The sequence below is a fragment of the Lichtheimia ornata genome, assembly GCF_029851405.1.
Source record: "Lichtheimia ornata isolate CBS 291.66 chromosome Unknown scaffold00017, whole genome shotgun sequence".
Lineage (NCBI taxonomy): Eukaryota > Fungi > Mucoromycota > Mucoromycetes > Mucorales > Lichtheimiaceae > Lichtheimia > Lichtheimia ornata.
Window position 1 is genome coordinate 358,756 of NW_026695337.1, and position 12,336 is coordinate 371,091.

Below are 12,336 nucleotides of genomic sequence, written 5' to 3' on the forward strand. Positions count from 1 at the left end.
TCCCGACGAAAAATTCAGCTGGGGCTCGTTAAATCCAGAGTGGGATACCGAAGCCTATGCTCCTTCTTTGATCAATATGGTACGTTCAAGATATCCATCAATCAGCAATCCGTGTCCAGAGCGTATCCATCCTTCATATATCATCATCATCCATCATCATCTTACAACCTTGACGATTCGATATGGGCGTATTCATCTTCATCCAATCCCCCCATCCACTCCAACATCATACGCTCTTCTGGACCACGGCTCTTGCACATTCCCCCATATGTGGTGAAAAGGATAAAATGTCTCATTGCTTTTTTATAGACCTGCAAGAGAAGAAACAACGGACGCAACAAGCACGGCCGTGGCCACAACAAGTTTGTTCGCTGCATCAACTGCTCCCGCTGTGTTCCTAAGGATAAGGCTATCAAGCGCTTCAACGTCCGTAACATGGTCGAGGCTGCTGCCGTCCGCGATCTTCAGGAGGCTTCCGTCTACGAGGGTAAGTCCATTCGATGAGTCTAGAAAAAGGGGGTGTGTGTGAGCTTGTATTAAGTCATTGTATGATGTATAGAATACACCATTCCCAAGCTTTACGTCAAGCTTCACTACTGCGTCTCCTGCGCCATTCACGCTCGTGTTGTTCGTGTTCGCTCTGTTGTCGATCGTCGCAACCGTGCCCCTCCCCCACGCTTCCGTTTCGCCAAGGTGAGTTGATGGTTGCCATTGCTGGTTGTCATGGATACTGATATAGCCATGGTGATGCGTATTTATAGAAGGCCTAAATGGATGTCATGGTGTCTTGAGGTCTAGTGTCTTTTCCATGTCGAGATGAATAAATTCATTTTCTCGTCGACAGATATAGGCGTGGTTTTTGTTTCCAAACATGTTCTTTTGTTTATCGATTCTACATGAAGGGAAGGGTTGCCATCGAGTATAACACAATCAGCACAGGCGATCATCTTCGCTTGATGCATAGTGAACATTTGCTGCTACAACACGATCACGGTTTATTTGATAAAACGCCTACTCATCTGTTGAAAGATCCTTTAGGTCAACTTTGCCAGGTCGTGTAATCATTCATCCTTCATATTAAGGGGAAAGCTACCATCACCTTATGCTTCACGATGTCATTGTGGTGTCATTATATTAAAAGTACTTGCTATTTTCATTATCACGTCATGTACCTTGGCGTTGGACTAGGACAATCAATTCCTTGTTGCTGATCTCAAAACAAACGATAAAAGTATGAGATGCTAAATGTCAATGCTGTATCGCAGATGTTACCAAAAAGTTTGTGCAACAAGGCGGCAAGCCAATGAGTATCTGGCTATTGAGAGAGGAAGATCCACCATTTAGAACAGCCTTCAAAGCACCATTGTAGACCGCTTTTGGAAACATTCTTCCATGCTTATCCATGATCCTTTGTTGCCACGTTCAATCAATGGCACTATGCCAGACATAGCTTGGTGTGAGCCAAAAAAGATTAACGCGGTGTGTCATTCATGCAAGCGATGGATCAAACAATGAAATAGTAGCCTTCCAAAACATCTACTCCCTTTTTTGTTGTTCATTCAAGCTTTTCGTATTGCAATTGCTAGCAACATTATTCTTCATTTTGGCAACTCATATTGGATAATCTGGTAACACAGATGCATATCACTGTGAAAATTGACCCACAGTGTGGGAAAACGGTTAAACCATCGACATGGATAGATGTATACTAAGCATCGGATCAGTTTTTACATGCTCGTATTGGACATGGTATTCTTTCTCATCATCGTGGGAGGCACACGTAGCCAGTAGCATTGCACCAATGCCATCGTGCGGCAAGTGATGTATTCAATGCAGCTATACCACCTTAAATGAGATGCTTGGTAATGGTCTGGTTCCCATGGATACTGTTTATGAATCGGAGGACAATGGATGCACAAAGACGCTGACCACAACAAGACGTTTTCCATGGGTGGAAGTAATATGATGAGACATTGAGACGAGGTATATCAATAGAGCATTCATTTTATTGTTCTTTCATGTGATGGTGAGTAAAATAGAGGGAAGGGTATGCGTATGTGTGTGTGCGCGTTGTGTATTGCAAATAGGGCAGCATTAATGAATACAAAAAATGTACCAAACATCCGCGGATGACAGGTACATGTTGCACATGAGCATTTGGACAACTTGTGCTCCGCTTTTGCCAATCTCCAATAGTTTGGTTGTGAGTGAGAGAGGTGGAGAATATAGTTGCCAGTGGGTGATGATGATGTGGAGTTGATGCCTGTACAACTTGTCCCCACTCTCACTTGAAATTTTTGGTGTCTCTTTGACCTGCTCTTTTCACTTGTCCTTTTCTTTTTCCTTTACTGTCAACATCCCCAATGGACGATCCGCGTTATTTCAACTCGCGTTATAGAGGCCCTGCTGCTCTGGAAACACCCAAACTCATTCGCAGCATTACCATCGACCGATGCAGCAACTTTACAAGTGGCGGTGCCAATGGAAACGACATCAACCTTCTTTCACAACTCTACAAAGCACGGACCAACTCGGGTAATAATCCTTTCTTTCGATTGGCATTGCATTGCTTGCCAATGCGCGTACACGCCACAGGAGGTCGCTGACGTGCTTGTTGTTCAACACTAGAGGAGTTTATTTCACTGCTCGTGTACAGCGTACCTGATCTACGACGGATACCCTTTGATGAAGCAGTGCAACAAGAGTTTAGACCTACACGCTTGGGAGAATGGTTTGGTCCATCGTGGGTAAGTTGAATGATGTGGAATGGGTGATCACCTGATGTGCCACCTACATTGATCTGATAATGCGTTTGTAGTCGACCCACTGGTTTCATGTACAACTTCGTATCCCGAATGAATTCGCTGGTGAAGAGGTCCATTTTATTTGGAATGCAGACAATGAAGCATTGATTTGGAGCATTGATGGCATGCCCTTACAAGGCTTAACGGGAGGAGGTATGATGCCATGTATATACCCATATAGTTAATCCAACAATCTAATCTTCCTAATAGCTGGTAGCGATGCACGACATGAATACATCTTGACAACAAATGCCCAAGGAGGAGAAATCATCCAATTCTATATTGAAATGGCTTGCAATGGGATGTTTGGTGCAGGAAATGGTCTCATTGGCCCACCCGATCCTAATCGATTCTTCAACCTGAATGAATTGGTACGTGACCAACGGCAATGGAAAAGAATGAGAATTATTGAACATCATCGCATGAATAGGATCTCGCTGTACCCAATCGACGTGCGTGGGATCTCCTCTACGACTTTCAAATCATCCTAGGCATGGCAAGAGACCTTTCTCAAGATTCATTAAGAGCAGCCCAAGCATTGAATACAGCCAACAACATTGTCAACACTTTTCTCCCAGGCAACGATGAAAGTATCGAGCGCTGCTTACAAATAGCCAGCCATTTCCTCAACGCGAAGAATGGTGATTCACAACACGAGGTTATTGCACTTGGTCATTGTCACATTGGTAAATCCGGCTTGTATGGGTGGGTAGATTTGGGGTATGGAAATGCTTGTATACTTAACCCCCCCTTTTGATGATTAAGATACGGGATGGCTTTGGCCTTTTGAAGAGACGATTCGCAAAGCAGCACGTAGCTGGTCTTCTCAAATTGACCTTATGGATCGATATCCGGATTACAAGTTTATTTGTTCACAAGCTCAGCAATATGAATGGGTGAAGGACAACTATCCACCTCTATGGGAGCGGATCAAAGAAAAGATCTCTTTGGGACAATTCATGCCGACTGGTGGCGTAAGTTTGACATTTCGGGAAATCGCAATCGATTCTTTATTTACACGTGAACCCATCTTGATAGACATGGATCGAAATGGATACGAACATGCCAAGTGGGGAATCGCTCTGCCGCCAGTTTCTTCTTGGGTATGTAAGCAACAGGAGCAAACTTATTCATCGCCTACTAACATCATTGGAAAGACAACGATTTTATGAAGAACATTTCGGCAAACGGTGTAAGGTCTTCTGGCTACCAGATTCATTTGGGTATTCGTCACAGGTATGTATCATCAACAATGGAAATCGTCTCATTGAATATTAACACTAATATCTTTTAGCTGCCACAACTCATGCATCTTGCGGATATGAAGTACTTCTTTACACAAAAGCTGTCATGGAACAATATCAACAAGGTTTGTGAAAGGACGCTTTCATATGAGGGATAAAACAAGCTCAGCCATGTACCATTAGTTTCCTTTTACGACGTTTTGGTGGATCGGCTTGGATGGCACCAAGGCATTGACCCATATGGCTCCTTCTGAAACCTACAATGCTCAATGCACACCCGAAGAATTGATTAGAACGTAAGTTATTATTCACCCACAATCGGTTCTTCTCATTTCTCATCATGGGGTCTTCTTTGGTTATTGTAGTGTGCGAAATCATCGTGACAAGGAGTATTCCAATACAAGTCTTTTGGTTTATGGTAATGGTGACGGCGGTGGAGGTCCATTGGCAAGCATGATTGAACGTCTACGACGGATGAAGAATGTGGTATGTGGATGATCTTTATCCGAAGGACCGGCTTGTTCAATTGAAATACGTTGCAGGATGGGTTGCCCAAAGTAGAAATGGGGGCTCCTTCGGATTTCTATGAACGTCTCGAACGCGATACGCCAACACTTGCTACATGGTCTGGGGAAATGGTATTTGCAACCTATACGTACCACTATGAAACGGCTCCTTTTGGCTCATGCACAAATTTGCTTAGTACTTTGAATTACATCGCGGCATTTTCACTACACATGCTCTATGCAAGAAGTTCAATCGCACGTGTGAGCTGTTATTGAGAGACGTGGAGATACTGGCAACATTTGCACACATTGCGGATCCAGAAAACTTTGAGTAGGTTAAATATTGAATCACATTATGGCATACGATCCTAATCACCCATTCTTAGATATCCAAAGGCTGAATTGGACCAATTCTGGAAAATGATTTGCCTCATCCAATTTCACGATGTCATGTCAGGCTCTGCCATCGAGATGGTTTATGATGACTGCCTACAGGTACATATGCGACACTTTTTCTCTTCGCAAGTAAACCCACATTGATTTGTTACATAGATGTATAGCAAAGTCGATATGCTTGCACGACAAACTCGTACCATGCTCATGGACAAGCTCCTTGATTTGGATGACACAGCGTTGCCTGAAGGAAAACAAGGTATGATGCACATTAATCTATTCTTTATGCTTGATTCACAATTACTCACGGGGTTGAATGTAGCTCTTGCTGTCTTTAATACATTACCTTGGGCACGCAGTGAAGTCATTGAGGTTCCGTTGGATGAAGGATTACCGACAATGAAACAATATTCAGCATTTGGGCGAACCGGATACGCTATTGGTAAGTGGCTCTCTCTTCGTATCAATTTCAATTGCGAGGAGACTCAAGCGAGGATCTATTTTGCAGTGGAAAATGTGCCACCATTGGGTGTTCGTGGGCATAACTTTACCGAGGAAACCGAATATGAGCCTGTCAAGGTGACCACCGATCGCAATAACAACATCGTCATGGAAAATGTCTTTATTCAGGCAACATTTGACAAGTCCGGTCATCTGATTGGGTTGACTGATAAGAAACTCAAGTATGCATACCTAAGCTACTTGCTTTGAATGCTGTGCTCACCATCAACGTTTTTAGTCGACCATTAATACGACCCAACGAGCGTGGCAACGTATTCAGGATGTTTGAGGATATAGTAAGTACACTTGAAGGACCAGCTGTTTCCGACAGAAAGCTAACATGCTGCATAGCCGTTATTTTGGGATGGTGAGCTTTGAATTCTGAACTGGTGGATAAAGGTCTAACAAGCTGCATTTTTTTCGCACAATGTCACTTTTTTAGCATGGGATGGTAAGTAAGCTGGATGGTGGTGTACCCATGTGCATTATTAACACCACGATTTATAGTCGAAATTTATCATTTGGAAAAAGGAAGGATTGTGGAGGAAGGATCGGTGCAATTGCTGGAACAAGGACCATTACGGGCTGCACTTTTGGTAGAAAAGCGGATCTCGGATACAAGCCGGTTACGTCAAATTGTGGTCATCACTGCGATATCACGCCGCATAGACTTTGAGACTGAGGTTGATTGGAACGAGAATCGACAATTCTTGGTAAGAGATACGAGGATGCTTTTTTAACATAGCAGGCTGTTGACTCGTTTATAGAAAGTAGAGTTTGCATGGGACATCATGGCCGACAAGGTAACGTCGTTTTCGTTTTCTTTCAAGTTCCCCTATTGACTAGCACTTTGTAGGTTACCTATGAGACACAGTATGGAACAGTACAACGACCAACACATTACAACACGTCGTGGGATAGTGCCAAATTCGAAGTGGCGGGCCACAAGTTTGCTGATATCTCAGAATATGGTTATGGTGTGGCGTTATTGAATGACTGCAAGTATGGGTATGCTGCCCACAACAATGTCGTTCGTTTATCTTTGATTCGGTCACCCAAGGTAAGTTGGCATAGGAAGCTAACGGGATAATTAAAATGCTCACACGACTGCTATAGGCACCTGATTCGAATTGTGATATTGGTAATGAATACTATGCACAGCCATACATCTTGGATGCTAACTTGTTATTAGGACATCACGTGTTCAAATATGCGATTTATCCACACGAGGGTCACTTTATTCAATCGGATGTTGTTCGCGAAGGTTACAATTTCAATGTGCCATTGCTAAGCAAGTAAGTGAATGTATCATTGGGAGGAATTATGCATGAAACTAAAACCATGCTTTAGGGTCATTCCACAAAGCAAGACTGCAAACGTCGCGAAAGCACTACCACAATTCCGACTTGAAGATGCACCTAATGTTGTATTGGATACCATGAAGCGCGCAGAAGATAGCCCTGATATCATTATTCGATTATATGAAGCTTATGGTGGTCATGCAAGGGCAAGGCTTGTTTGGTATGCATTTTTATTCATTCACACAACATGGGATGAGGTATTGACAATGATCTACTTGTAGCTCGTTACCTATGAAGGCTATCTATCGGTGCAATATTCTCGAGGATGAAATGGAGGCTGTTACTACGAGTGTCGTTTCAGCGGCTGGTGACCGTACATTTAGTACGAATTTACGAGTGTTGGATGACGACATAGTGGAAATGCAACAAGAGGCTGAGATGCGAAGGCAAGCTGAAGGTGTTTATCTTAATGTTGGGCCATTCCAGGTGGTTACATTGAAAATCTCATTGTAGATAGTAACATGATATTAAAAAGATGTGTATTTTTTGGGATGATTGGGATTGTGTGTGTCTGTCTGATTGAGAGAGCTGTAGATTGGATGGTTCAAACCCCACTCGCGTGTGCGGATTATACGCTCACGTCATCGAGCAACCAGGGCTCCATTAACCTACCCGTGAAAATTTTGCTAGTGGATACCTTCTCAGCAGTTGTATTCATTTCGACATGGCATCTCTTCGCGCCGCCGCCAAGCAAATTGACTGGACCAAGTTGAGCAACACCCTTCCTTCCGAGACTGTTGCTGCTCTTCAAGCTTTCCGTAAGCGTAATGACGAAGCCAAGCGCTTGTTGAACGAGTTGAAGGAGCAATCCACCACCGTCGACTTTGCCCATTACCGCAACGTCTTGAAGAACCAGGCCATTGTTGACCAAGCCGAGAAGGCTGTTCAAGGCTTCAAGCCTGTCGCCTACAACCTCGATGCTCAGCTCAAGGCCATCGACCAATTCGAAGCCAAGGCTGTAAGTTTGTTCTTTATCATGTCAACGAATGAGCTTTCATACTTAACCATGCTATGACTCCCTATCCAGGTCGAGAAGGCTAGCAGCACCGTTCAAAAGATTGATGCCGAACTCAAGGATCTTCAAGCTACTCTTGGTCACATTGAAGGCTCTCGTCCCATTGAGCAACTTACGGTATGTTGGATTGATTAGAATATGGATATGTATGTATGTAATGTATATGGAACTCATGGTATGGGGTATGATTAGGTTGACGATATCATCATCGCCAAGCCCGAGATCACCAAGGAGATTGAGGAGAAGCTCCAAAAGGGCGAGTACACTGTCAAGGGTTACAAGGAACGTTTCGGCGATATCTCTTACTTCTAAACGGATACTACACAATGAAAACCCATCATACACATCTCTTTACATAAACATGAACTCTGTTTGTACAGTAATCAACATTTGTGATTTATTGTTGTCTTTTACATGGAACGAGGTCCCTGAAGAATATCCCTTAAATTGCTTTGCGCATCTGTAGCTGCACGATCCCAATACTTTTGCGACTTTTCCAATTGCTCAATCGATTCATCAGCCTTCTTGATTTGATCAACGTAATGCTCCTTCATTTGACTTAATGGTGTTTGAATAAACCTGTGGATGATAGAATGATATGATCAGCTAATGACATCGTGCTATTGGATACCCATTCATGCCCTTCCTCAACTTACATTTTGCCAACAGGCTTATAAGTCTTTGTGTCAGGTTCAAGCGTATCGAGTTCTCGTCGCGTCAACTCGGACATTTTGCGATCGCGTTGCTTTGCTTGAATCTGGGCCTTGACGGTGTTTAGCTGTTGGGTGCTGGCTACGTATTTTGCTTGTAACTCGACAAAGACCTATAGCAAGATGATTAGCTTGCGAACATTGTACAGTGTCCTTGAGACAATCGTACTTTGCGGATGGCGTCATCGGAAAGAGCTGACATGATGAAGAGGGAGGGAGAGAGAGAGAAGGTGAAGGCAACTTGTCCAACCACACGCCCGCACACACACATACACGCCACCAACTCAACCCATCATTTTCGATAATCCAACTCCGTCTTTGCATCCACCATGTGTCAAGCTATCATGAATGTGTATTGGCATGAATGCGATATGGTTGTCATGGAGTCGTCATCAAAGCAATTGAGCATGATATTCAATTCGTATTCGTCATGGAGATCGTTCGTTTTGGTTTGGAGGTAACCTTGAGCTAGAATGCAATAGTCAGCGGGGAATCTCTCACGTGGTTGCAGTAAATTGACAACTCTTCCTTTTCTATTACACCTTCCCTCTTTTTACCCATTTGTTATTGTACATGGTGGCTGTACAAGCCGATTCTCAAGACGATCTCGATTTCTCTATTGGCAATCTACCCGAAGGCCTTAATGTCTCGGCAACAACCGCACCTCCAACAGGATTGGGCGAGTTGGATCACTTGTCTCTAAAGCAAGATGTCGATCAGTTTGGTTTAGCAGGCAAGATCTGGCAAAGGTAAATAAGCTCTTTCCCTTCTTTACCTCCAAGAACATGTGTTATTAACATATCCAAGTGCGTATATGCTTCAATCCTATTTCTCACCAACATGGCGCCAAAGTACAATACCAGCTCCACCAATACCAAACGAATACTGCCTTGACAACAATGACCAAGATGGCTCCAACGACACCACTATACCCACCAAACCATTTCGAATCGTTGAATTAGGTGCCGGTACCGGCTATGTTGGGATTTGGTTGGCCAAGATGCTACGACAGCCTAGCGAGATATACATCACTGATCTTGAACAAGTACTTCCCCTGATCCGCGACAATGTAGCCACACACTATCAACCTCATAACGCTGATACTTCAACAACCGTGCACGTCCAAAGGTTACATTGGGGCAACAAGGAGGATATCAATGCTTTACTAGCAGATGGTCCAATTGATTTGGTTATCGTGAGCGATTGTGTCTATTTCCCAGAGCTTTTCGAACTCTTGACAACCACGCTTCAAGATATATGCAACCCCACCACCAAAGTCGTCATTGGATACAAATGCCGTTCATTGGAAAAGGAAGCAGGGTTTTGGCAGGATTACTTTGGACGCTTTTTCGATTATGAACCTGTATGGAAATTGATCCCAGATACCGATGAAGAGGAGGAGGAGCAGCAGCAGCAACAAGGGCAGGAAAAAGATTGCAATGAGAAGAAGCTTGTGCAAGGAGGGATGCTAGGCGAGGAGGAGCAAGTTTACATTTTTGTCGGGAGTAAACGACCAGAAGGGCAGATCAAGGCAGCTGATGATACATTCACGACATTGCTTTTCTGTAATATAATGGATTTATAAAAGAGTGATTTATATATCAAACGCATCAATGGGTCTCATAATAATGCTGTTGTTGGGATGTATCGATATGCAGTGCATAGGCCTGATGAGGGGTGGTTATCAATAGGGAACGACGTCTCCATGGCAACTGGGTTATGATATGATGAGATCGTCAAATAAGGAGAATGAGGTAGATTCCATTTACACGCGCTCAAGATATCCCTGTCATTATTATTATATTATCAACGTCCTTGCCTTTCAAAACAAGGAATGCAATCGATGAGCCACCTTTTTGGAGTATGCACATGGGCATTTAATAAGCATATGCATAAAAGGATGTACGCCAACTCACCCTGTTGCTAAGCATTACCTCTTCACGATTGTGCATTTATGTGCATGCATAACGTTTTTTCATCGTTCCACAAGCTCGTTCCATATGAGATTAGCATAAGCGGAACTTCCATAACGTGGGCATGCAGGGACACACACAATCAATCTAGAGCTTACCCTTTGCTCTCCTTCTTCATCCAACCCCTATTCCATGCAAGCCATCCGATCGCTTGGTAGATGCGAGTTTATAATACACGACGCAGCTTCCTGATTTTACTTAACGTGAAGGTCCAGCCGCTATGTAACCATGGCTACGAGAGACGCTTGATCAGCAACGATGGGAGCCTGTGTAACAAACATACCATATTCGTGCAACTGGTAAATGCAATCCAGAGCGTGTTGGGAGAGGTCTAGATGCTTGGCCCTTGCAATCCCTTTCCGATTGAGCTGGAAATAACCTTGTATGATAGGAGTACCGTTATTTTTCATTGCCACCACAACCATGCAATTGGCAACTAGGATCCATTTTTTACATCGTGAGTACCATTACCAGATCCACTGAGTGTGGAAATAAGTCGTCCCGAAAGACATGGTAGTGGCAGCACCATCAATTAGTGCAGCTACTAAAGTTGACGTACATCCAATCATATGTTGACGGAGGCAATTGAGCTGTCTGCAGCATGATACAATACAGATGTAATTGGCGTAAGTGAAGACGATGGATCAGCATACCATCAAGGGAAAAAAATTAAAAGGAGGCTTCCTCGTTACTCTTAAAAGCTAAAATGGGAAGCATCATCCTTGTAAATGCGCACTTGCATCTCCACGTGGAAGCGCTTCGACCTTTACATGCCCTGCATTTTGCATTTATTTGTGAAAAAGCGATCGGCGAACACATTATTGCATTTCTTTACCTCCCCTTTCTTTCACACTTTCTTTTTCGATTACTTTCACTTTTCATTGTTATGGATTGCCAGCAACACAACACACCAAGTTTACCATCCATTGATGTAATGCTTCAGGATGCACCCAGTTTAACACGTAAGCACCAAAATCCACCTTTATCCTCGGCATTGCCATACTCAAAGGGAATCACAGCGTATAGAGGACAGCATGATGCCGTCTGCAAACCAGCTGTGGGACATCGAAGGCATGTCTCTGATTTTGTCTTGTCGAGTAGACCGAAACCAGAAGAGCACATCCCATCCTTACGTACACCTACCTCTCGTATGTCATTGACTTCATCCATACAAAACCAGCAACACCATCATCATCATCCTGATAACCCACCACAATTGGGTGAATCATTACCTTTGTCGCAGGATACGCCAGCCACGACGATGATGCAGTCGAAATTGCGATATGCTGCAGATAACAACGCCGTTTGTGCAGCGCCAATATTGCCGCCACCACCACCGGGGGCAACATGTACAAAGCACCAACTCACGAACAATGAATCACAACGCATGGTTCGTCCCCCGTATTATCACCATGGTCGCTCAAGGTCGGACATGACACATGTATACTCGTCTTCAGCAACACCATCATCATCATCTTCATCCACCGTATCAGACCATAAGACCATCAACAAGTACTTTTGCTCTTATTGTCGTAAAGGGTTTTCACGGCCATCGTCATTGAGAACGCACACGTATTCACACACGGGAGAAAAGCCATTTGTGTGCAATGTCGAAGGCTGCCATCGTCGCTTTAATGTGCATAGCAACTTGCGAAGACACTTGAGAACGCATCAATCACATAGTGACCCTATGAATACAGGCACCAACTCAAGTTTGGCTGTATTTGCTGTCAATGCCGAGTATTGTACACCTGCGTGGTAAACCAAGACCGTTATTCTTGCTGTATTTGATTGTTCTTGCACAATGAGAAGAAAAATAAAGAACACAA

The 12,336-nt window shown here is 43.7% G+C and overlaps 6 protein-coding genes across 6 annotated transcripts; 5 read left to right on the top strand and 1 right to left on the bottom strand.

Annotated features, from left to right (window-relative positions):
- Positions 1-76: 76 nt before the first annotated feature.
- Positions 77-702, top strand: O0I10_004657 (40S ribosomal protein S26-A; the record flags this gene model as incomplete). Its single annotated transcript, XM_058484714.1, has 3 exons — positions 77-79; positions 310-487; positions 560-702. 3 exons carry the CDS (start codon positions 77-79, stop codon positions 700-702), a joined length of 324 nt encoding a protein of 107 aa, XP_058344591.1.
- Positions 703-2,363: 1,661 nt separating this feature from the next.
- O0I10_004658 (uncharacterized protein) lies at positions 2,364-7,262 on the top strand (the record flags this gene model as incomplete). Its single annotated transcript, XM_058484715.1, has 27 exons — positions 2,364-2,535; positions 2,629-2,747; positions 2,819-2,957; positions 3,015-3,175; positions 3,235-3,490; positions 3,570-3,778; positions 3,843-3,907; positions 3,962-4,040; positions 4,099-4,173; positions 4,232-4,344; positions 4,414-4,534; positions 4,591-4,686; positions 4,752-4,885; positions 4,941-5,049; positions 5,107-5,206; positions 5,270-5,389; positions 5,456-5,630; positions 5,687-5,744; positions 5,800-5,815; positions 5,891-5,899; positions 5,956-6,161; positions 6,216-6,251; positions 6,305-6,508; positions 6,565-6,589; positions 6,641-6,743; positions 6,799-6,969; positions 7,031-7,262. 27 exons carry the CDS (start codon positions 2,364-2,366, stop codon positions 7,260-7,262), a joined length of 3,303 nt encoding a protein of 1,100 aa, XP_058344592.1.
- Positions 7,263-7,473: 211 nt separating this feature from the next.
- On the top strand, positions 7,474-8,136 carry O0I10_004659 (uncharacterized protein; the record flags this gene model as incomplete). The annotated part of the gene is made up of 3 exons (XM_058484716.1): positions 7,474-7,767; positions 7,837-7,941; positions 8,017-8,136. The coding sequence occupies 3 exons, from the start codon at positions 7,474-7,476 to the stop codon at positions 8,134-8,136; spliced, it is 519 nt and encodes a 172-aa protein (XP_058344593.1).
- A 98-nt stretch (positions 8,137-8,234) lies between these two features.
- On the bottom strand, positions 8,235-8,736 carry O0I10_004660 (uncharacterized protein; the record flags this gene model as incomplete). The annotated part of the gene is made up of 3 exons (XM_058484717.1): positions 8,235-8,403; positions 8,481-8,647; positions 8,704-8,736. 3 exons carry the CDS (start codon positions 8,734-8,736, stop codon positions 8,235-8,237), a joined length of 369 nt encoding a protein of 122 aa, XP_058344594.1.
- Positions 8,737-9,107: 371 nt separating this feature from the next.
- O0I10_004661 (uncharacterized protein) lies at positions 9,108-10,119 on the top strand (the record flags this gene model as incomplete). The annotated part of the gene is made up of 2 exons (XM_058484718.1): positions 9,108-9,283; positions 9,342-10,119. The coding sequence occupies 2 exons, from the start codon at positions 9,108-9,110 to the stop codon at positions 10,117-10,119; spliced, it is 954 nt and encodes a 317-aa protein (XP_058344595.1).
- Positions 10,120-11,393: 1,274 nt separating this feature from the next.
- Positions 11,394-12,269, top strand: O0I10_004662 (uncharacterized protein; the record flags this gene model as incomplete). Its single annotated transcript, XM_058484719.1, has 1 exon — positions 11,394-12,269. The coding sequence occupies one exon, from the start codon at positions 11,394-11,396 to the stop codon at positions 12,267-12,269; it is 876 nt and encodes a 291-aa protein (XP_058344596.1).
- Positions 12,270-12,336: the final 67 nt, after the last annotated feature.